The sequence below is a fragment of the Vanacampus margaritifer genome, chromosome 2 (assembly GCF_051991255.1).
Source record: "Vanacampus margaritifer isolate UIUO_Vmar chromosome 2, RoL_Vmar_1.0, whole genome shotgun sequence".
Lineage (NCBI taxonomy): Eukaryota > Metazoa > Chordata > Actinopteri > Syngnathiformes > Syngnathidae > Vanacampus > Vanacampus margaritifer.
In genome coordinates, this window is record NC_135433.1 from 56,806,789 (window position 1) to 56,830,911 (window position 24,123).

At 42.7% G+C, this 24,123-nt stretch overlaps 1 protein-coding gene across 1 annotated transcript; it reads right to left on the reverse strand.

The window, feature by feature from the left end:
* Positions 1 to 231: 231 nt before the first annotated feature.
* Positions 232 to 24,005, reverse strand: LOC144043118 (F-box-like/WD repeat-containing protein TBL1XR1). Its single transcript, XM_077556352.1, is given in 10 exon segments — positions 232 to 1,184; positions 7,331 to 7,432; positions 7,517 to 7,896; positions 10,983 to 11,043; positions 12,458 to 12,555; positions 12,624 to 12,687; positions 12,825 to 12,966; positions 14,236 to 14,368; positions 23,171 to 23,354; positions 23,847 to 24,005. Coding segments are annotated over 10 exon segments (1,554 nt in total). The 3' UTR covers positions 232 to 953.
* Positions 24,006 to 24,123: the final 118 nt, after the last annotated feature.

Here is a 24,123-nt window from a genome sequence, read left to right on the forward strand (position 1 = left end):
ATATATCTCACTACAAAAGGTGCAAAACTGATTTGTACTTGTAGAGCGCCGTGATTTGTACTCGTAGAAGAAGAGGGCGTGCTCTGGAGGATTTGGGCGGGCTAAAGCTCAACCTCATTGGTTGAGCGAACGACAGTGGGTTGAACTCAAATGACGCCCATGCACAAGTCCGCAATTCCAAACAAACAGAGAAGCCACACCAGTTTACGCGTCATTTTGGAAGAAGGGGACGTCCCAGGCGTGAAAATTTCAACATGGCTCCATATGCAAACAACGTGTGGAACAGCTTAAACGTTGGTTGACATGCAGAGCACTCCAAGTGGGCAGAAAGAAATAAGTTTTAGTATGAAGGTAAGATTTATTGTACAAACATAGCTCGTAATCCGGTGCTAGCTAGCTAGCTCATCTCATGTTGTTGTCACGAAAACTGAACACAATGAAGTCACAATTTTTATTTCAAGATTTGAAGCCTACCAGTGTAAACATACGATCAATAGCTTGTACCGGTAAAAAAAAAAAAAATCTAAAAAAAATACCTCATAAACTGCTGCTTAGTGCTTAGATGTGAAAATTACTATAGAGCTACAGAACCCTATTGAATGTTTTACAAGATAACCTAAACCTATAACCAAAAGTGGACAGTACTCAGCTACTTGTATTTGACTAACATTATATTCAAGCATCTGTACTCTTACGATCATAATAAAATGAAAACAAAACATTTTTACTGCGAGTGGATCTTTAAAGCCGCTACAGGTATTTTAACCTCAACCCTTTATCCTCTGTATTTAATCATTTTATTTTAAATATTACAATTTCTTGATAAATGTCAGTATTTGTCAGAATTTCTAGACGCAGCCAAGGCGTTGAAGGGGTCCGGTTTGGTGGACTCAGCATTGCATCTCTGCTTTTTGCAGATGACGTGGGCTTCATCAAGCCGTGATCTCCAACTCTCACTGGAGAGGTTCGCAGTCGAGTGTGAAGCGGTTGGGATGAAGAGCAGCACCTCCAAATCCGAGACCATGGTCCTCAGTCGGAAAAGGGTGGCATGCTGTCTCTGGGTCGGGGATGTGATCCTTCCCCAAGTGGAGGAGCTCAAGTATCTTGGGGTCTTGTTCACGAGTGAGGACAGGATGGAGCGGGAGATTGACAGGCGGATCGGTGCTGCGTCTGCGGTGCTGCGTCTGCAGTGATGTAGACTCGATTATGTTCCTACCCTCACCTATGGTCACGAGCTGTGGGTCGTGACCGAAAGAACAAGATACCGGATACAAGTGGCCAAAATGAGTTTCCTCCACAGGGTGTCTGGTAGGGGTGGCATCTGGTTCAGATGCCTACCTGGAGAGGTGTTCCGAGCATGTCCCATCGGCGGGAGGCCCCGGGGAAAACCCAGGACACGCTGGAGAGACTATGTCTCTCGGCTGGCCCGGGAACGCCCTTGGGATCCCGCCAGAGGAGCTGGTTGAAGTGGCTGGGAAGAGGGAAGTCTAGGCCTCCCTCTTAAACCTGCTGCCCCCGCGACCCGACCTCGAATAAGCGGTGGAAGATGGATGGATGATTCAACTCATGGAGGACAACAGAAATTGGGTAATATCTAAAGTCAAGGAGCTGAAACTGAGGATTTTGGACAAATTATAATTTTAAAAAGGCAATTTAAAACAATCAGTTATCAAAAATAATGATTGATTACATTATAATTGATTAGCTCCCCAGGATCCCTCACCATACCCTGGCCAACTCTACAGTAGAACTTGGGTTGGATTTTGAACATTTCTGTCTCATAAATCCATCCTCATTGTCTTGCTATAGCTAAGATAGCTGGAGTATTTCTCTCTCCTCTGCCCAAATTAGCAAAGAAAGAGGTGTTGTTAAATCGACTTTTTGGCTTTCTTTGACTAAATGTTATACTTTAATTTATTGCTCACTGGCTTGCCTATTAGCATTACCCCCCCGCACAGAAATGCTGTTTTTGTGTCATGTTACCAAAACTCAAACTGCACTGTGCAGGTTTTTATTTTTTCAAATTATTATTTTTTAAACGTGTATTTTTCATTTGTAAAAAAAATAAATACATTTTGAAATTGTTTTATCTGTAGTACAGCTCAGTCACCATCGACACCACTGAAGCAAACTTGAAAATGGTACAAAACGTTTCAAACGGGTAACATGTGTAACATGTGACAAGCCTCCCTTCGTGGTTGTTCATTTGTATTGAGCTGTTGTAATGGCTGTGAGATGACAGCTGGAATGCAGACATTGGCTTCAACATTGATGAGGAGTCAGACAAAATGTGATTGAAACCCCGTGAATCTCACTAGAACACTGCACTATTTTTTTTTACTTTAGATGCGTTCAACTTGCTTGTTCAAAAAGCGGATGTGGTGAAAATGTGGTCCTTGAACGAGTGTTTGAAGGTGGGGGATGGGCCAGCGCTGGGTTTGGCGCAAACGGCAGGCCATAGCGTCTGGTGGGGACTACAGCAGTGTGGCGGACAGGCAGGGACAGTCAGTCATTTTGGCTATGTACACATTCGAAGTCGGTCTATGGCTCCCCCGCACGAGTGTCATTTCCTCAGGTCTAATACGCAAACCTGCACACGAGAGAGGAGCAAGAGGGCAGTGAACAAAACAGTTTACAGGCAGGAAGCCACGAGTCACACTTCCTCATCTGCGACCTTAACGTGAATATTTGACATGTACCTCTTTTATCATTCCTGTCATTTTTGCGGAAAACGACCCCCCCCCCCCCAAAAAGAAGGTAAAATTTAAGCTGTTCTTGAACCATTTGTACTATCAGCATAATATATATATATATATATATATATATGACTGGTTCATGCATCGTAGGGAGGACCTTTTACGCGCATTGTCATTGGCCATGACAGACAAAGGAAGGCTAGGAGATTGGACCACATAAGGTGTCAATCACTCCCCACGTAATTCCTGTGTCAAAATCACTAAATAATAAAAGAGCTCTAATGAATTTATTGGCACCAGACACATGTAAGATGGCGGCCCTACGTGCGTCAGCAACAGGAAGGCGGTATCTACTATTGTAAACATAGAGCAATACTCCTCACGATATGGCCACTTGGCCGAGTTTTCCCCTCCCACTCACTCCAAGTAGCGTGCAGGCGAGGCCTTCCAGCATTTGCCATAAGGACTATTACTATGGTTTTACGCCACCAAATGTGCCAAATTGATCCAGTTGACCACAATGCACTTAACAATAAACGCAAGGGAGTTCGCAAACACGGACGCTAGCGGTAGAAACAAACTCACTTTATGACGTTTATGGATTTGAATGAAATGGAATCAAACGTAGAAGAACATCACAGTGGCGCATGAAGTAAGTTATTTGAAAAAGCTTTGCGTGTGGTACCGTTAGCATGCTGCGTCAATGGCCATTGTAGGCTTCGACAACTCAAAATGTTTGAACGAGACAAGCGAATACGTCAGGCTTAGTAAACATATGATGAAGATAAAGTGCTATTTAAGTCCATTAATATGTTTTATCAAATTGGATTGTTCATATGTTGGACTATGAAGCGATTTTCAGGAAACGTACAATAAGTAAGTGATTCGAGTTTATTCAGGACTAATGCTAATCGTGCTAATTGTTAACTCTTTGACTGCCAAGCGTTTTCAGAAAAGGGATACTGTGGGTGCGCTGATTTAAGCATTTTGACTGATCTTTCAAGATCCACAGAAAATGTTGTGTTTGGACTATGGAAACACACATACTACCAAATGAAAGATTGATCTCTCATCTTTCATCAGAAAAAAAAGTTTGTTTCTACCTCATTCCGTTTTTCAGTAATCAACAATAGAAAATGGTTAGTTTCACCCAAATAATCTGTTTTGAAACAAAATACGGAGAAATCAAGATTTTTGTGAAACGATATTAATTCATGCACTCTAGTGAATTTGACACCTTTTTTTTTCCATGAATGATGCCACAAACACCTTAACAGTGTTTTACTTCTGTAAAACACTACCACCAACAATGAAAAAGTGTTTTTTGATAGCAAAATACGTTTATTTACATTCAACAGTGTAACAATTTGACAAAACAATTTGGCAAACTATTTAAAAATGTGTGCAACCGTGGTACTATTTACAATTGTGTGGATGTTTCAACTACAGTTTTTCTTTTTGTGTAACATTCCCCTGCGTGCAAGGAGACGCAGCAGGATTTGCACAACAGATTAGTTTCACTGCGATTGCCCCTTCGCGTGCAAACGCTACACTTTCTTGCCGGCCTTTTTTTCCGGGGAATAGCAAGTATATACTGCAGTGTGTGTTTGGCCATGTTGCCATCAAGTCTACTCTCAGGATCATGATACGGTGACGTTACGGTGGTGTTACGTCTGGCTTCCTCATGTCCTTCAGTTCCTATACCGGGTGGTAAGAGATGTTCTGATCCATCTTATCCACTCCATTGATGGTGACATCGTAGTCCAGAACCAGTGTCTTCTCCGTGATCAGACTGTACCCACTCCTCCGATGAATATGCATTGGACTCGGGGTACTCTTCGTCGTCCGATTGAACGTCCGCCTGTGCAGAAGTGCTCAGTTGTGCACCGCGTTTTCCGGCGTTAGCATCGCTAGCCGGTGAGGCTTTACGACGTGATCATAGCCGCGTCAACGCTTCCAACTTCGGCGTCAACCTCGGAGTCACCATCATCATCATCGTCGTCATCAATGTGCTCTTTAGCATTGGTCGATGTTTTTCGTCTTTGAAAAAAATGCTCAAGCCTGAGCTGCTTGCAACCGGTCGCCATTTTCGCTTCCTCAGCCATTCTCCCCTCAACACTCTAGCTCCGCCTCACGTCCTCTACTGACGCCTACCCAATCTTGTCCAAAGAGAGTCATCGTTGCCATCTAGTGCCCAAAAATAGTCATTATACTAACTAGATCTGCTTGATACTTTCAGCACAGCTAGCCAAGGCTTTCCTCCACCCGTTTCCAAAAAAAACCCCAAAAAACATAGTGAACGTCTTTTAACGTCTTTGGCAGCCCTCCTTAGGATTTTACTAAACGTTATTAAATATTTTTGGCAGTCAAAGAGTTAATCGTTTAGCATAGGCTAATTTTGTTGGTGTTTGTGTAATGTGTGCATATGTGTGCAGAATATAAGGAACAATGAGTATTTATATACACTAAATTCAACTCACGTTCAACCTTAGTGGACTTTTAAAAAAAAAAAAAAGGGAAAAACTTTTTGGGGGAGGGGGGGATTAGATTAGTTGATGGAATAATCGATAGGCGACTCAATTTTAAAAAAAAAAAGTCGTTAGTGACAGCACTAAAATATAAATTATTTGGTAAATTAACTAATGAATCCCAGCCATTTTGATTGAACACAACCCCCTTCAATATTTTACTGGATTTTGACTGATCTTGCAAAGCCCACAGAATACTGTGTTCTATTTTGATAACACAATAACAGTTGATTGCACATGAAAAGACAATTTGCTGGTCTGACTCCAGCTCTGTTGCAGCGTCAAGTGGTCCAGGGGTCGACGTGTTCGGCGAAATGAGCCGTTAACCCCGTGGACCATTGCTCAACGGCTGCTCGTTGAGTTTGCTTGACAAACAAAGCGTCATTCCTTGACGTGCAGTAACTCGATCGCCGCCGTCATGCTTTGATGGACCGATGAGGATGTTTTTTGTTTTTGCCAAAAAGCAATCCTACAAGGTTTACGGTTTTGTTCTGCCCATCGCTCATTTTCTACTTCCTGTCCGCTGCCTCCGCGCTCCTACGTATAAATACGTCATATGTATGCGGTGACTATGACTTTTATGACGTATTGATACGCCTTATGTATGGAACGAGTTAAGCAATGTGTACCATGATATGTAAAAAAAACAAAAAAAAAACGTTTTCTTTTAATTCTTCTTAGCAAATCAGTGTCCCATTACTATTTTTAGAAACAGATCCCAGTAACTCTTACACAATGTGTGTGTCTTATTCACTCCACCCCACCTCCTCCTGCACTGCACTCACAGGAGATGTACAAAAATAAGTTAATTGAAGACAATTAACTTCAAAGAGGCTGCTTATTAAGGTGACAGACAGTATTAGCGGTTTGTAGCGACTACTTTGGGTCCTGTAGTTGCGGTGGATGGCTGTGGGAGATATTTTTAACAGACTCGGCTCAACATGGAATTATTATATGTTGCCGTTAAAAAATGAAAGCGAGTTGAATTTACAGAATACATGCACGTCATGGGGCATGGTCAGAATTAGGGATGTTCGATACTACTTTTTTCCCGACCGATACGCAACTCTTGAGTAGTCACCACTACTGATTCCAAATACCGATACCACTAGGAAATAAAATTCCCCACCACATAAATGACAGACGATTTTAAAGAAAGACCTATATATCCCAATATATTATTTTTCGTCAAAATTGCATGAAGTTAATGGCAACTTTGTATTCATATAATTTCTCATTTCTTGTACCTGATCGTAAAGCGGCCGCAGGAGGGCGGTCAATAATCGTAGCGTTCACCGCCGTGAGTACCAATATACTTTAAAATAAGACTAGTATTGGCACCGATACACTGGTATCGGTAGTCACCCATTATAGTCAGGATGATACCACCCTCTGCCTTAATTTGAGCCAGGAAAAACCCTGGTTTGAGTGTATGTATGAGCAAGTGGTAAGCACCGCATGACCTTCCAGCTCCCATAACCTAATCACCTACACCTGTGCTTAAGAAGACTAGGGAAGGAGGGGAACTAGCGAGGTCTAGGGAGTGCCTATACTGCCACCTGTGGTCATCTACTGCAAATAAAAGCAAAAATAACATGTGGCTCGTACACGGTTTTTGAAGAAGAAAAAAACTTTGCACAGTGAAAAGTAAAGGAACGCTGTATTCATTGTGAAAAGTGCTACCCGTGTCAATCTTGAGTTAGCTTAGTAATTAGCATGGCTCGAAGGTTATTCTGAACTTTTTGGCACAGCTCTTGATTCTCCGTTTTGCTATTCAATGTGTTTCGATGAAGTGCAAAATGCTAATTTTGTAATCGGTCCTTGTGATCAGCATTGATGGACATATGCTGATAAACCGCACCACTGGGGTGAGTGATCAGAACACCAGGAAAAACCCTACCTGGGTAGTTCACAAGCTTTATTTAGGAGGGTCCAAATGAAACGGGACATGTTCTAGTGGTGCTATCACAACCGGGCGAACATTTCGGCCAGTAAAATCTGACTTCCGGGTGTGAATGCGGCACTCTGATGATCTAAGCGGCACTAAGTCAGTCCTCTCAGCAGAAGTGATGAGGTGAGTGGTGGAGATGAGCCAGAGGTACTTACAGATCCATCAGATGCGCTTGCTCCTACTTTGTCCCTGGTGGCGTTCCAACACACCTCCAAGATCTCTCCCGTCCCTCTGTAACTGTGGACTAAAGCACCGGTCTGCAGACACGCAAACTGATGTTAGCCACGGCTGTCTCCAATGTGAGGGAGAGAGAGAGAGAGAGAGAGACTTAGTGAGCATACCTGAGTGTTCCAGATGTGGACACACTTGTCGAGGGAGCCGCTGGCTAAGTGTCTGCCGTCAGGACTGAAGGCCACACCGTACACGGGCTTCTGGTGGCGGGTCAGCGTGTGGATGCAAACCCCGCGCTCCACGTCCCACAGACGCACCGTGAAATCAAATGATCCACTGGCAGGCAGCAGGACAGGGAACAGAGTCACGTTTTATTGAAATGTAACTGTTAGCATCACACAATTCATACTGTACAGCAAATAGCTGTGACTATTTGGTTTTTTTTTCTTGACGGGTCGGTCATGACCCAGTTTGCAGACACGATTGCACATGTCCACACTGCAGGAGGCAAACGTGTTGTTACTCTGCCAGTCAACGTCCATAATAGGCGCTGTGGGGACCAACAGAAGAAATACACATTTTGCAATCAGCGTGTTTGTGAGTTGTACATTTTAAAGTCTGCACACTCCTGTCCAGTGGCCAGTTAAAAACAAGAAAGACACCAAGATGATTCGTTCCAAAACTGTGAGGATCTCTCTGCACACCTTGGCATATGTTAACAAAAATGCCCGAAGAAGCCTACTGGAACAGCTGAACTTTATTTGGCAGGTTTTTGTACACGGTGTCCATAGTAAAACACACATACTTCTTAAAACAAAACAATTTTATTCAATTGAAATGTTGATAAATATTATTTTCAACATGATTTCCATCATTTTCAATGCATAATTTGATGCGCTTTGCAAAATTCAGGTGAGAATTCGTTACAAGAGTTTGGCATTGATGTCGATTTCTGCACATCGACTGGGTAATGCATTTTTTCCTACCCAAGATTAGGCATTGAAAATGATGGAAATCATGTTGCAAATAATATTTAGCTACATTTCAAATGAATAAAATGGTTTTGTTTTCAGAATTATGTGCTTCTTTTTTTTTTTACCACGTACCCAGACTTTATGGACTGCCTGTACAAGTTTGTGTTGAGTATCTAACTGTGTTTTGTGTTTGTTGTCTCCTCCCCCTTGAGTTTTTTCATTTCAATGGGATATTTTGTGGTGAAAAAAAAATAAAAAGGCACTTGTGTGCAGATTCCCATTTTAGATGAGTTTGAATGCGATTGGTTAAAACACAGCCACATCCCCAATTATAAAAGGGTGCACAACTAACTACACAAGCACATCTCAGCTGTATATTTACATTTCCGCTCTCCTCCCCAAAAAACTACCCCAAATTCAAAATTGACTTATACAAGTTACACAGGTTCTTCTAATAAAATGAAGCAAGTTAAAATTATAGACTCAAGACTTTTTCATTCCATCTGAAATTAAAGACCCACTTGACAATATGCCCAATGTCCCATGTTGTCCAAGTTGCCCGAGTCCATAATTGATGAGCCATCTGGTCTTAAGAGTCCCGACTAAAAATACATCTGTTTTGTTGCTTCAGCTATTGTGATTGCACAGTGATACCATGAGGGTCATTTGGTATTTTATTTTATTTTTAAATGTCCTCCACTTTCTCGTCACCTCTGATCATTATTTGCGGACTCTGTACTGGTCTGTTATGGTGAAGAAGGAGCTGAGCCGAAAGAAAACGCTCTCGTTTTACCGGTCGATCTACGTTCTTCCTACCCTCACCTATGGTCACGAGTTTTTGGTCATGACCAAAAGAACAAGATCCCGGATACGAGTGGCCGAAATGAATTTCCTCCGCAGGGTATCCGGGCTCTCCCTTAGAGATACGGTGAGGAGGGACTCAAGAGTCGAGCTGCTGCTCCTCCACGTTGAGGGTTACCAACTGATGTGGCTCGGATATCTGGTTCAAATGCCTCCTGGACGCCCCCCTACAGAGGTGTCCCACTAGCAGGAGGCCCCAGGGACGACCCAGGTCAAATTTTTTATGCAGCCTGATTTGGTTTTGGGAGGAGAACGGGAGTATCAGCTAGACAGGAAAGCAAGCAGTCTGTTCCGAGCAGGCTTATCAATCAAGGTCTCTTCGATATTGCTTCATATGCAAGAAGTGAAAAGCCCATTGTTTAAGAAAATACTGGTGTCCACAATACAGTATAAACTTCGACATGATGCATCTTCTGTGAACACGAGGTTGTGCGCATTATGACGTCACAAATATACGACACAGCGTGGTGGGGTGGGCGCGGGTGCCCTCTCCGCTCCGCTGCCCGGCCCCCTCTTCGGCGCGGATGCCTGGGTGCGGTGTGTCCCCGGGGTCTGGGGTCGGGGGCTGGGGGGCTGTCGGTTGGTGGGGGTGGGGGCGTGGGGCGGGGGCGGCTTGGTTGGTGGGGGGGTGGGGGTGCCGGGGTGCTGGGGTGGGGGGGGCGTCTGGGGATTTGGGGACCTGGGGGCGGTTGGGGCTGGGTTGGGGTGGGTGGCGGGGGGAGCGGGGGTTGTGGGCCGGTGGGGTGCCTGGTGGGCCTGCAGTGCCCCGTGCTGCTGCGTTGGGTTGGGGGCGCGGGCCGCATTGGGGTGGGGGGCGCTCCTGCTCCGGGGTTTGCTCTCCGGCCGGTGGCCCCTGCGGGGCCCGGGGGTCGTCCTTTGGCGCGGCCGCGGCCTGGGGGGCCCTGAGGTGTTGCGCTTGCTCTGTCCTGGCGGGGGTCGACGGCTCCCCTCTTTGGTGGCGATTTTCATGCATGCTAGATCCACCACACCAGCATCTATCGAGACTCAGACACAATTTGTTTCTCCCTCAGGTCATTGATTCGGTGGAGGCTGGTGTCTGTGGATCTCACTCTGCTTCGTCTGTCCTTTCTCCCTTTCCTCAGTTTCTCCTTTGGGCCCTTGAGGTTTCCCTGATTTGTTGGAGTTTGGATGTCTCTGGGGTTGGTGAAGGTTAGTGGCCCGGTGGGTGGTGTCTGGTCGGTGCTGGGCTTCGCTTTTCTTTCTTTTCTTTGGTCCCCCTTCGGGTCTCCTGGCGGCCCCACGACTCTGGCTGGATTTTGAAGTGTTCGGTTTAGGTGAACGGTATGGGAATTCTTATTTATTTATTTATTTATTTTTCTCACGCACGCACGCACGCACACACACACGCACGCACACACGCACACACACACGCACAAACACACATAAAAAAAAAAAAAAAAAAAAAAAAAGGGAGAACAATGATGATGACATTTCAAATGATCAATACTGAGCTCTCCCAAGAAAAAAAGGGAAAGAAAAAAAACAACAAAAAAAACAAAAAACAAATATACGACACTACCATAGGAGAGGGGAGGGGCTGAGGAGTTGGGCACCATTTACCCCACAACCACAACAGTGGCCAACGTGGCATCTCTATTATTTTCGGTTGGTTTCTTTATTATCTGGTTTATCCGTACGACGTCAAATTGGTCGATAATTGCCAATAATTATCGGCCACCGATATTATTGTGCATCCCTAACAAAAACCTGACATTTGAAACAGGGTGTGTAGACTTTTTAATTCCACTGTACACAGCAATAATAAATTCTTGTGACTCACCTGAGTGGAAAGGAAACTGCTGCTTGGCCTCTCCTTTGTGAGCGTCCCAAATAATTGTGGTCTGGGTGAAAGATTTGTTATTATTATTGTTAATAATGAATGTGAAACAACAACATATTTTAGCAGATATTCAGGCTACATTCAAATGCTCAAATCCCTTAAAAATTGAATTATGAACCCAAATTCTACATTTTATATCATATTATGGCTAAGCTAAGAAATACCATAATTTGTTTAAATTTTGCACTATATAAAGCGATGTTATGGGCATTGTAAAAAGTAAATAAGAACAGAATTAAATTATTTGTAAAAAATCAATCAATCAATTTAAATCAACCTGTATTCAATTCAGTAGTCTAAAAAGATATTTAATGTTCCATCCGATGAATGAACGTTTGAGTTTTGGGCAAATATTCTCTCATTTTGAATTTGATGCCAGCAACATATTCCTAGAAAGGCTGGGACGGGGAAATGCAGGGCTTGTAAAGTTGAGCAACACCCCCAAAACACCTGCTTGGAACGTTTTCCAAAGGTAAACAAATTCATTGGAAACGAGTGTCATGATTGCCTTTTCAAATGAGCATCAACAAAAAGGCTAACTTGTTCACAAGCACAATGTCCCAACTTGATTGGAATTGGGGTTTATACATTTATGGTATAATCAGAGTATTTGTAGCAGTAGGAAGTAGAAAATATCGCAATCGTAAGAAAAGATGAAGTACGACATTTAACATGAGCCATGCAGTGAATCAGTGACGCACACATAATTAAATATCAGCATTAAATTCACTGTTCTATTTGATCTGTCTTTTCCTAAAATAGATTTTTTTCCGCTTTATGGTCAGAAGCCAGTATTTTTTGGGGTGATTATAACTAATCGACAGTCTACTGCAAATGACAAAAGAACAGCTTGAAACAACCCCTTTTTTTTCTGAAGAAAGAAGAGGGTCTACTTTTGGTCGGTTCAGTGCTTATATTGCACACAACACAAAATCTGTACATCTTGAAGGAAAAGTCGAACACACCAGAAAACGTCTGGCAGTATGGGGAAGAATCAATGCAGCAAATTCTTCTTTTTTTTTGACGGATGTTGGTCAGATTTATGCATTTACGCGTGTCTGAGTTTTATGGGCAGTTCCTCTCATGATTATTTCTTTCTTGAGAATGTATCATCAGCTGTGAGGTCAAATGACAAATAAGGGATATATTCTTCATTTATGACTTTACAATTTTTAAAATTTTTATTTTTACAATTTTTAACAACAACTTAGTTTTCATCAATGATTTGATTGCTGTGTTGTCTAAAATACTGTTATTGGTGCCACGTGTTATACCGATGAACATTAGATGGCAATGTTGAATAAGAAGGACCGTCACGGCATGTAACCTGATAGTGAATGAGTATTTGAAATACTGAGAATATGTGCAGATGCTTGTCCTACAGCAATTATAGTTGGACCCCCAGAATGATTTACCTTGTCTCCCCCAGCACTAAGGATGAAGTTTCCTTTCTTATTCCACTTGACTGCAAATATGGGACCTTTGTGCTGACCCAAAGTACTGGCCAGGTTACCTGTGAACACCACATCATTGAGACAGGCGGCAATATTAAACAACAAAACAGAAGCTGTGCCAATTTACCGTCTTTTGTCCATATTGTAGCAAAGCTATCATAGGAGCCTGTTGCTAGGAGTGTCCCCTCACTCTGAAAGACAAAAGATATATATTTTTTTAATTATCATCATGAAACAAGAGATACACTTCCTGTGAAGAAAGTGATCACATGCGTGCACCCTCGGTTTAACCCGAGAGATCATACGGCTGAGTTGAACGCATTCTCACATTCCAGTCTAGCGAGAAGACCTCTTTGTTGCTCGGTACGTCCTGGACCCCTTCCCGTATGCAGTGCCTCAGAACCAGCTGGGGGGACCCACCTGAGCTGTTCTCACTCAGGTTCCAGATTCGAGCCGTCGAATCTCCGGACCTGTTGGTAGTTTAGAAAATAAAAATGGAGCTATCGTTTCAATTTCAACCAAATTCAAAATGTTAGTAACGCGATGCGCTCCCGTCTGTTCCATTTCAGTTTTACCCACTACATCTTGAAGACTTCCATTTACAAAAAAATGGGCTTCACTCATTCACACAAGCAATCAGGGGGGAAATTTCACAAGCTATCACATCTGTGTGTGTGTGGTTAGAAGAGGAAACTTGGGTCGTGCTGATAGAACATGTCTGTTTGCCTGCAATGCATGTTGCATAATATCGCAGTTTAAGAGAAGACTTACAAGTTGAATGTGTTCCAATATCAGTGCTTGTAACTCATAATACTTGCATTTCAAAATACAATTAAATGTAAAGAGTTTGTGTATCATGGTAACTAAATGGTGTGTGTGCCTTGGTCACCAGGGGGCAGTATATTACAAACATACATAATGAATCTGATGATGAAAGAAGACAATCTCAACTAAGTGGCAATATTAGTCATTTGTCACAGAGGATAAAGATTAAGAATTTGGGAGTATGGTTGTATGATCTGTTTGCATGCATTGCTTACACTTGGGTTCAAAAGTTGTTTAAAGATGTATAAAATCACTGTGACTTTGATGCTACTAGCCCATCAATAGCGGGCTAATAGCTGGACTAGACAAAGTTAATATAGTTTATTCTTAAAGAAAACTTCAAGGAGAAGTGCTGATAAACTGCTTGAAAGAAGCACTTATCCTTTTTTTTTGTAATCTGGAATTTTTTTAAATACTGGTTTGATTATATGTGGCAGAAATCGACACGACTAATCAATAGGTTTCCAAAGCATGGGCAGACCAATCATATTCTAGACACAGACCACAAAAAGACCTCCCTGTCCCTTCTCCTGCACAACAACAACAATTACATAAAATTATTTTTCATTGCATTTCTTTGCTCCGTGCTTTACAATGTACTGATTTTCTTTTTCAATCCAATAATCTCAATGATTTCATCATTAAAATGAATAAAATAGCGGAATTTGTATATTTCCTCTTCAAATACGTGGGCAAGGGAACAGAGGCATTGCACTTTCAGTGCCTCCAGCCACTACGCACACATTGCCAACGCAGGCATCTGGTGGGAGCCCTCACACAAGTGACATTGCTCAATATATGCATTTCATTACACACGTACTTAACATGCTGACAACATTAGATATGTTATCCATTCGTGAAACTCAACGTGCATCACTGCAAGATGCAGCACAGCGGACACGCTTGATACTGACCCAGATGCCAGCAGGTCGTTGACTGGATTCCAGGTGCAGATAAAAACTTCCGATTCGTGACCTCTGAGGACCATGGCTTTACTCTGGGGTATTTCTACATCCCGATCCACCTCCATAATCTCTGAGTGGTGATCTACAACAAGGAGCACAACAGATCAGGGAAAAGGAAGAAGAAAAAAAACTGGATTCATGTCATCTGACTTGCTCTCTGTCTGTCTGGGGTGTGTTGTAGTGATGGGACGTAACGTGTCGAGGCTTTGGAGCATGTGTCGAGTAATTCAGGAAGAAATTTCTGAAGCGCGTGTCGAGGCGTGATTAATAAATAAAATAAAATAAATTCCACTGATTGTCACACCCAACTAAGTGGTGGCGAAATTCGTTCTCCGCATTTGACCCATCCCCTGAGGGAGCGGTGAGCAGTGCTCACATGGTGATCCAACCCCCCAATTCCAACCCTTTATGCTGAGTGTCAAGCAGGGAGGAAATGGGTCCCATTTTTATAGTCTTTGGTATGACCCGACCGGGGATTGAACCCACAACCTCTCAGTCTCAGGGTGGACACTCTACCACAAGGCCACTGAAATTAATTAATTCCGGTCAAATTACGTCACCGATGACGCTAAGCACGTCATGGGTTCAGGAAGTGATTCGACTTTTGCAGTTTCACACAGCATATATAGTTCAATGCTTCTCCGCAAAAGTTGCATGTCAGTGGATGTTTTGAGCGTCGCAAATTTGCCCGAAACACGCTTTTTTTCAACCAATGAGGTTGAGCTTTAGCCCGCCCAAATCCTCCAGAGCCTGCCCTCTTCTTCTACGAGTATAAATCACGGCGCTCTACAAGTACGTATCAGTTTTCACCTTTTGTAGTGAGATATATGGTGCAAAACTCACGTGACTGGACAGCAGCAGATCAACCACTTGTGACTCCTAGTGGCAACTTCTTTGACTACAAGTTGTCATTTCTACAGGTACAAATCCCAACTTTTAAAGATACAAATTTACACTTTTTCTACAGGTACAATTTTTTTTTGCAAGTTAGTTTTGCACCATATTTACCTCCATATTTTTTGTATACATTAATCTCCTTCTGATTGTTTAGGGTATCTGAAAAAAGCCTTGTCCGGAGAAGAATCGGTGAGTCCCAACAGTAAAGCATCCTAAAGCCACTCGTGTGGGGTTGCTACAGTCAAGGTACTGGGTTCATTCACAATTTTGCCAAAGAACACACCATGAATAAAGAATTGTACCAAAACATTCTTTGAGAGCATTTTTTACCAAACAACCAAGAACAGTTTGGTGACAAACAATGCATTTTCCAGCATAATGGAGCACTATGCCATAAGGCAAAGGTGTTAACTAAGTGGTTCGGGGAACAAAACATCGACATTTTGGGTCCATAGCCAGGAGAACTCTCCAGACCTTAATCCCAATGAGAATTTGTGGTCAATCCTCAAGAGGTGGTTGGACAAACAAAAAACATCAAATTCTGATAAACTCCAAGCATTGATTACGCTAGAATGGGCTGAAATCTGTCATGATGCGGCCAAGAAGTTAAATGACAGCATTACAGGTCGAACTGCAGAGAAGGGTTAACACTGCAAATATTGACTCTTTGCATAACCTTAATGTAATTGTCAATAAAAGCCTTTGACACATAAGAAATGCTTGGAATTATACTTAAGTGCATCACAGTAAGATCTCACTTTTTTTTTTTTTATTCTTAGAGTAGTAAACCATTGTTTGAAAAACACAGTATTAAGGGAGATTGTTTTAATGGATACTCTACTGATAAGGATCCACCACAGGTAATTTATCAAATTCATTTTTGACAAGGTTCTTTCTTTTGACACATACTGTATATATGGTTCTAACTTCTTAGTATGTGCAGCAGAAGATGAGGGAGGTATTGCTATACCAGACTTAATAATTGTACTTTTGTGCAAATGTATATATATATATATATATATTGAGTTATGCTTTACACTTTTTGCGGTCTCACAGATTTTTTAGTGCAATTTTGCATGCTTTTATTTTAATATAGTAATGTACCCATTTTATAAAATTTATGAAGGTTTGAGCATTGAGCATGTTTAAACGAGACAAATGCGAGAAAATGTAAATGCCTCGATGAGAAAAGTGCATAAACTGTGTGGTGAGGGGTTGTAGAGCCTTAAAGCATTTATAATAAATGTAAAAGATCAAGCTAACTACTTCACGGATTTCATTTATTGCGCATATTTTTTAGAACCTAACCCCAGCGGAAAACGAGGGAACACTGTACACGTATAAATTAAATTAGAAGCTTGCTGATGTTTACAGGAGGAAACTTGCATAAATTGTATTTAAAAAAAATATACCTGTAATTCAACAAAAGATGCCTCTACCAAATCTAATATTGGGGTCTAAGGAACTGAGTGATCAGCTATCCAGTAATATATACAGATCAGTGGGAGAGATTTGAAAATGGCATTCACCGATGTTCCTCCTCAATCTCCAACCAGACGGAGATTGCTTCAGATGTGCTTCAAATAGGAATGGGCAAAATATGTCAAGCTTGTAGCATTAAACTTTCGCCTGTAATTGCTGCTGTCAAAGGCGCATTAACAAAGCATTGAAGTTTGAACAAAGACTGTGAATACTCGTGTAGCTGTGATTTCTTAGTTTTTTATTTTCATTTATTTTATTATTAAATACATTTTACATTATTATACTTTTTTTCTCTCATTTTGACACTCTTGTGGGATGACTGGACACACGAATCAATTCAATTTTAGAAAATAGCTGTAACAAATGTGTAAACCACTGTGTGTGTCTTCCTCCAAGGAATGTACTGGATCGATTTAGGCTTTAAAACTTCATCCACCACCACCCCCTTGCTAAAAGCGAAACTAAAAAATCTTTTCCGCGCAGGTATGTTGGGTCTGATATTACAGATCCCCTTAGTTACCGACCGTGCACAAAGGAAAAAGGAGGCAGAAGCTGCTTGTTTGTTTTATGCAACCGCGGCTGGGAGAGAAGAGGAGACGCGAGACCTTAACTCACGCTCGGCTCCGTCCGACTCTCTCTCCTCCCCCGGCCACCTCGTCGCTTTTATTACAGTTAAGTTTCAGTTTCGTTTCATACAAAACATGGTTAAGTTTCTGTTTTCATATGTCATGGAAAAACACAAAACATTTGAGAAAGTTGAGCGGCGCCTCTAAACGACAGTTGATAATATAAAAACATAAAAATATATACAGGATATTCTTTAAAATACACATAATGTTAAGACTACTGTTTTAAGCAACTTCACATTCCCTCCTGTTGTGGATTTAAAAGGACATCAGTAAATACTAAAACAATTAAGTTTTCTCAGTATTACTTCATTAATAGATTCACAACATTTGAACCATTCTCAGGAAATGGCGAAAACCCTTAACTTAAAGGGAAAAAATTCCATAACTCCCCCACCGCACGGTGACGAGAACCTCTTGGTCTGAGAATGGAACTGAATTTGAAGTTAGGAAAACACAATAAGATGAGGGTCACACTTTTGTGTCGGTCTCCACAGTGTCAACATAATCCTCTACGCGTAGTAAGTTATATTGATACATCTGGGCCACGAACATACGGGCGACTAATCTCTTAGACATTGGGACAATACAGCAGGAACAAATAACACATAATAAGATAAACATTATAATGATCAAAGTCCAAACAATGTCTGAAAAAGGGTCATCTTCTCCTTTGTTCTTCTTCTTTTTGACAAGAATCAGGGGGTAATCCCTTATCTGAGTTCGGTGACCTTTTTGCAGTGACTCTGGTGGATCCACGTCTCTCTCTCAGCGATTTTGAGAGCGGTGGGTGTGGTCAGGAGAACAACGAATGGGCCGTCCCAGCGTGGGCTCGACCATGTTTTCCTTTTTATCACCTTCACCAACACCAGGTCACCCGGGGTCACCGTTTCCTGTGCAGGGGGAATAGAGGTAGAGGGCAGATCATTTGCTCTTGACACAGTCCGTTCTTTAAACAAGTCACATAACCATTTAGTCAGTGGATCTGCCTCTCCTGTTTTGTCTGACCATGGCTGATTTTCCCATAAGGGGAGCACAATGATTTTTTAGGGTGATCCCTAAATGGATGGCCATATTGTCAACGATGGTATTTACAAAATGGCTACTGTTATCACTCCACAAGACTCGTGGAATGCCATGTTCTGGTATTATGTGTTTACAAATAGCTTTAGCTACTGTGAGGGCGTTTGGATGTTTTGAAGGAACAAGTTCAACCCATTTAGTTAGTGAGTCTACTAACACTAAACAGTACTTGTGCTGACCACTTCTGTGTAGTTCAATAAAGTCCATGTGTAAAACTTCAAATGGGTAGGAGCCCACTGGGCATTTCCCTCTCTGTGGTCTTAAGTTTCCCTGAGCATTGTGACGACAACACACCATACATGACCTACAAAAAGTTTTAAAATAGGTTTGTAAGCCCTGTGGTATTGTCATTGTCTGTTCTACCATAGATATCATCCCTCCTGTTGAGACATGGGACTTCCCATGACTCAATGTGGCTACTGCGTGGAACAGACTGCGGGGGATGACTGGTCGGTCTTCTTTGTGGTAGAGGCCTTCTGGGGTGAGTTCAATGTTCATCATTTTCCATAGTGTTTTTTCTTTGTCTGGAGCGTTGTTTTGCATGTCAATTAGTACTTGTTTTGGAATGTTGTTGTGTTGTTGTGTTTCTTTGTGGTTGGCGAGCATGACGATCTTTGTTTTGTCTTGGCCTGCTTGCTTGGCTGCCAAATCTGCTTTTGCATTTCCTACAGAAACGGCGTCTTTTGCTGAGGTGTGAGCTTTGCATTTGCATACTGCTATTTTGGAGGGTAGCAGTACAGCGGCCAAAAGGTCAGTGAGTAATTTGGCGTGTTGAACAGGTTTTCCTGTTGATGTTTTCATTCCTCGTCGAGCCCACATGGCGGCAAAGATGTGCAATGTCGAGTGGGCATATTGGCTGTCGGTCCAAATTGTTACTGCTTTGTCTTTGAATAATTTACATGCTTCTGTTAGCGCGATGAGTTCTGCTGCTTGTGCTGACAGATTTCCTATTAATCGTCCGCTCTTCAGTGTCTTTTGTTGTGTGACCACTGCATAGCCTGTGTTGGTGTTGCCTAGTTCATCTTTGCTTGAGGAACCATCTACAAACACTGCTTCTCCTTCTTGTAAGGGTGTGTCTAACAAATCACTTCTTGGTTTGCAGATTTCCTCGGTGGCTTCTGTGCAACTGTGTGGTGTCCCATCTGTCTCCACTGGGAGAAGACTTGCAGGATTGAGAGTGCTGCATCTCTTGATGGTAAGATGGGGTTGGGACAACAGCACAGCTGTTAGGCCAAGATGTCTTGCTGGTGAGAGAAATGACATCTTTGTTTGAGTCAAAAGAACATCTACTGAGTGTGTTACTAGTAGAGTGGTGGGATGGAACAACACCAATTCGGCGGATGCTTGGACAGCCATTGCTGCGGCACACACTGCTTGGACACACTGGGGCAGGGCTCTGGCGACAGCATCAAGTTTCTTTGAGTAGTAGGCCACTGGTCGCATTTGTGTACCATGTTGTTGGAGTAGGACGGATGTCATGAATCCGTCTTTGCAGTCCACTGTTTGGGTAAACAGTTTCTTGTAGTCGGGTAGGCCCAAGGGGCCTGTGCTTGTGATGGTCTGTTTTATCTGATTGAACTTCTCATTAGCTTCTTTCGTCTATGTGATGGGATCGGCCAGGGCGATGTCTTCTTGGTAAATTAAATCCACCAGTGGTTGCGTTATTTCGGCGAAGTCCAGAACCCATAGACGGCAAAAGTTCACTAGGCCTAGGAAGGCCATCATCTGTCTTTTGGTCTTTGGTTTGGGGGCATCAAGGATAGCTTGTTTCCGATCAGAGGTTAGTTTTCTTCCTTCTGCCGATATGATGTGACCTAAGAAAACTACTTCGGTCTGAGTCCACTGTAGTTTGGTCAGTGAGGCTTTGTTTCCTGTCTTTGCCAGGTGTTGACACAGTTTCACTGCTTCTTCTTGATTTTCTTCTTTGGTTGGACTGGCGATGAGAATGTCATCTACGTAAATCAAGATTTGAGTGGTTTCACTGTGTTCATGGAGGCTCAGACAGTTGTTGATTTCTTGAGAGAAAATGGTGGGGCTCTCTGCATAGCCTTGGGGTAGTCTCGTATAGGTGTACTTCTTTTGATTAAAGGTGAAACCAAACCAATGACGGGCAGACTCGTGCAATGGGATGGAAAAGAAGGCGTTGCTTAGATCAATTACTGTGAACCATTTCTGTTGTGGCTTCAGCGCATTGAGTACAGTGTGGGAGTCGGGGACGCAGGGGGCTCTCTGTTTTACTGCCTGATTTACGGCTCTTAAGTCGTGGACCATTCGCCAGGTCGTGGTGTCTGCTTTCTTTACTGGAAAGATTGGAGTGTTACAAGTTACCTTGGGGGCTTCTATGAGCACTCCAGCTTTTACCATGTTCATGATTACTGGTGTGATTCCTTCTTTGGCATCAGGTTTGAGTGGGTATTGATTGATTCGTGGGCGATAGTTTGTTCTTGGTTCAATTGTTACTTCTGTGGCTGTGGTCATTAGGCCCACATCGGTTTTTGACGCTGACCACAGCTGAGGTGGTATTTGATCCATGGCGTCTTTTAGTGCCAGGATCGTGGTTTCCTCCGGATGTCATGTACTTAGGTGGGTGCTGGGGACAAATGTTGTCACCCAGTTTAGTTTTTTCCTCCAGACCACGTTTCCTGATGACATGATGCGTTTAAATCTTCCATCTTGACATGGAGTCCACGGAAGTCGTTGTTCGGACCATGTTACATCTCTTATTTTTGATCCTATGTCTTTCCATCTCCAGCCTGTTGGTTTTGCCAGTGAAATGTGGAAGGGAATGCCAAAGCCTTCATATGTGGTTAATGCATATATGTAATCTGGAAAGATTACTGTGGCTGCCATCCATCCTGCCTGTTCGTCCCAAATTAGGTCCTTTATTTGGGCCCGCATGGTTGTCAATCGGGACCATTGATCAAAGAAGTCTCTGTCCTCTTTGTTCGGGGCGAAGCGGATGGTGGAGTGAAGTGGGTACGTGGTTTGGGGCACCCAATTTGAATTTGGTAGGATTTGTTCTGGCATCTGTTGCAGATTGTTTGTTACTGATGTTGGACCTTTTTGGATCGGATCCAGACTGTAGAATGGGCGTGGTTTGTCTTTTCCTTCTAGTACTAACATCTGCATTGGTGTTTCTTGTCCTCTTTTTGTCACGACCATGCTAGAGCCTTCGACCATTAATACAAGGCTCATGGTTTTTATCAAATCTCGTCCGATGAGGTTTTCAGGACAACGAGGCACGTAAACGAAAGTTTGATCTGGGTATTCTGTTCCGTCTTCATCAATAATGGTCAGTGGTTCGGTAAAGTAATGGATGGCTGGTCTACCTCCCACTCCTATGACCATTATTGTGCTTTTTGACAATTTGACACCTGTTGGTAGATCAGTGATCACGGAGGATTGTGCTCCTGAATCCACAATGAATTTCAATGTTGTAGTAAATGGCCCTAAGCCTAGTTTTCTTACTGCTGGGTCAATAGAGGACATCTGGCTAAACAGGACTGTCAGGTCAAGCACCTCGACGATCGTTCTGGTGTCATCAGGGTTTTCATCACTTGACCTTTCCTGCTCGCGTCATTCGGTTGGATCCCAGTGGTCAGATTTTGGGGTCTCAATTTTTTGTTTGGAGCGGCAATCTCGGGCGAAGTGGCCGTACTTGCCACAATTGTAGCACACATCCTGTCTGGTGGCTGGTCGGCCTCTTCCTCTTCCGCGTCCACGTCCTCTACCCCGATTGGGTTGGTTTTGGAAGTGAATTGGTCCAGAAGGTGGAGGAGAGGCATGTTGAAAAAATGTGTGCATGGCATTGAAGACTGATGATTGCGCTTTTTGTCTTTTTAGGTCTTATCTTCATCTGGTACATTTTTCTTTCTGTCTTTTCCTTTTTTCTTTTCTCACTTTCCAAAATGCTTTCTGCCCTCATTTTACACTGTTTTATCCACACTTCAACAGCACGTAGTTGTGCTTCCAATTTTTCTACATTCTTTCCCTTTTTAATCTTCTTTGCTCTTTTTTCCACTAAACTTTTCTTAACTTCCTCTTTGTTCCTGACATCTCTCAAAGACGGGTTAAAATCATACTTGGTCACCCAGGATTCCAGATACTTGCACGCATTAGCGTCAAAGCTTGCAATAAACTTAACATCCTGGTGTTGTTCTATTTCTTTTCTCAATGACTGGCCCATTGTTTCTACTCCGGAGCGGGCAGCAGTTACTCCCTTTTCCTTATCACATAAACACACATACAATACACACACACACACACACACACACACACACACACACACACACACACACACACACACAAACACACACACACACACAAACACACACACTTACAAACACACACACTTAGTCTTTTCTGTGGTGCACCATTTTCTAATTTAAAACCATGTATTTTAGGCGATTATTTTTAATCGCAGTCAGTTCTGTTCTGACCTGATAAATCTTAGTTATATTGAACACAGATATTTTGGTAAACAATGAGTGGGGAGGTGTAAATTATTACGTATTTACGGCAACGTTTAATTTCCTCTACCCGGGCACCCGAAAACTACACTTTTATTTAACAAGTTAAAAACTAGTCAATAAAAGTATTTTGGATCTCATCTAATAAAACCGTGATCCCTTTGATGCCCGGATCATATATACCATGGGTTTTTCTTCTTCACGGGCCAACGCCCAAGCGCTTTGCTTTTTCTCCCCACTTTTCTATTTTTCTGTTACTTCTTCAGTATATTTAGTGTTCCTTTTTCAAACTTCTGTGTAAATCGTGATAATTAAACAGCATAATACCTGTTAGTCCTCGGTGCCGGTCTGGTTCGCAGGACCCGGTGTCCGGGCGAATGGCCAAGGCCGGAGCAGGGAGACCCGTCCCGCAAGGGGAGACGCTGTCGACAGATTCTCGGTGTCCTCGGTTCGGCGGCGGTCGTCCGTCCAGATGCAGGTCCCAGGTTTCGGCACCAGTTAAATGTTGGGTCTGATATTACAGATCCCCTTAGTTACCGACCGTGCACAAAGGAAAAAGGAGGCAGAAGCTGCTTGTTTGTTTTATGCAACCGCGGCTGGGAGAGAAGAGGAGACGCGAGACCTTAACTCACGCTCGGCTCCGTCCGACTCTCTCTCCTCCCCCGGCCACCTCGTCGCTTTTATTACAGTTAAGTTTCAGTTTCGTTTCATACAAAACATGGTTAAGTTTCTGTTTTCATATGTCATGGAAAAACACAAAACATTTGAGAAAGTTGAGCGGCGCCTCTAAACGACAGTTGATAATATAAAAACATAAAAATATATACAGGATATTCTTTAAAATACACATAATGTTAAGACTACTGTTTTAAGCAACTTCACAGGTACTAATTCTCAAATTGCCCAAACAAGCCACCCGTTTGTTTTAGGTGATAATGAAGTTTGTTTAAATTGATTCAGATCGAACAGATAGCCTTGAATAAACATAGGATATTTCACCAACCTGTTCGGGGGACTTCAACGCCCTTATAGTACGATGATGGTTATTTCTTCCGGGTATTGTAGTTCTATTGAAGAACACGGCGTGGAAGGACGTCTTCACTCTTTTGCGTGTGTGCGTGCGTGTGCGTGTGTGCGCGTGTGTCTGTGTGTGTTTGTGCATGCATGTGCGTGCGTGTGTGTGTGTGTGTGTGGGCGGGGCGGGTTGGGGGGGGGGGGGTTAATCTTGAAAAACAAGTCTTGCAATTTGTAAAACGTCGGTGTATTATCACGTATATATT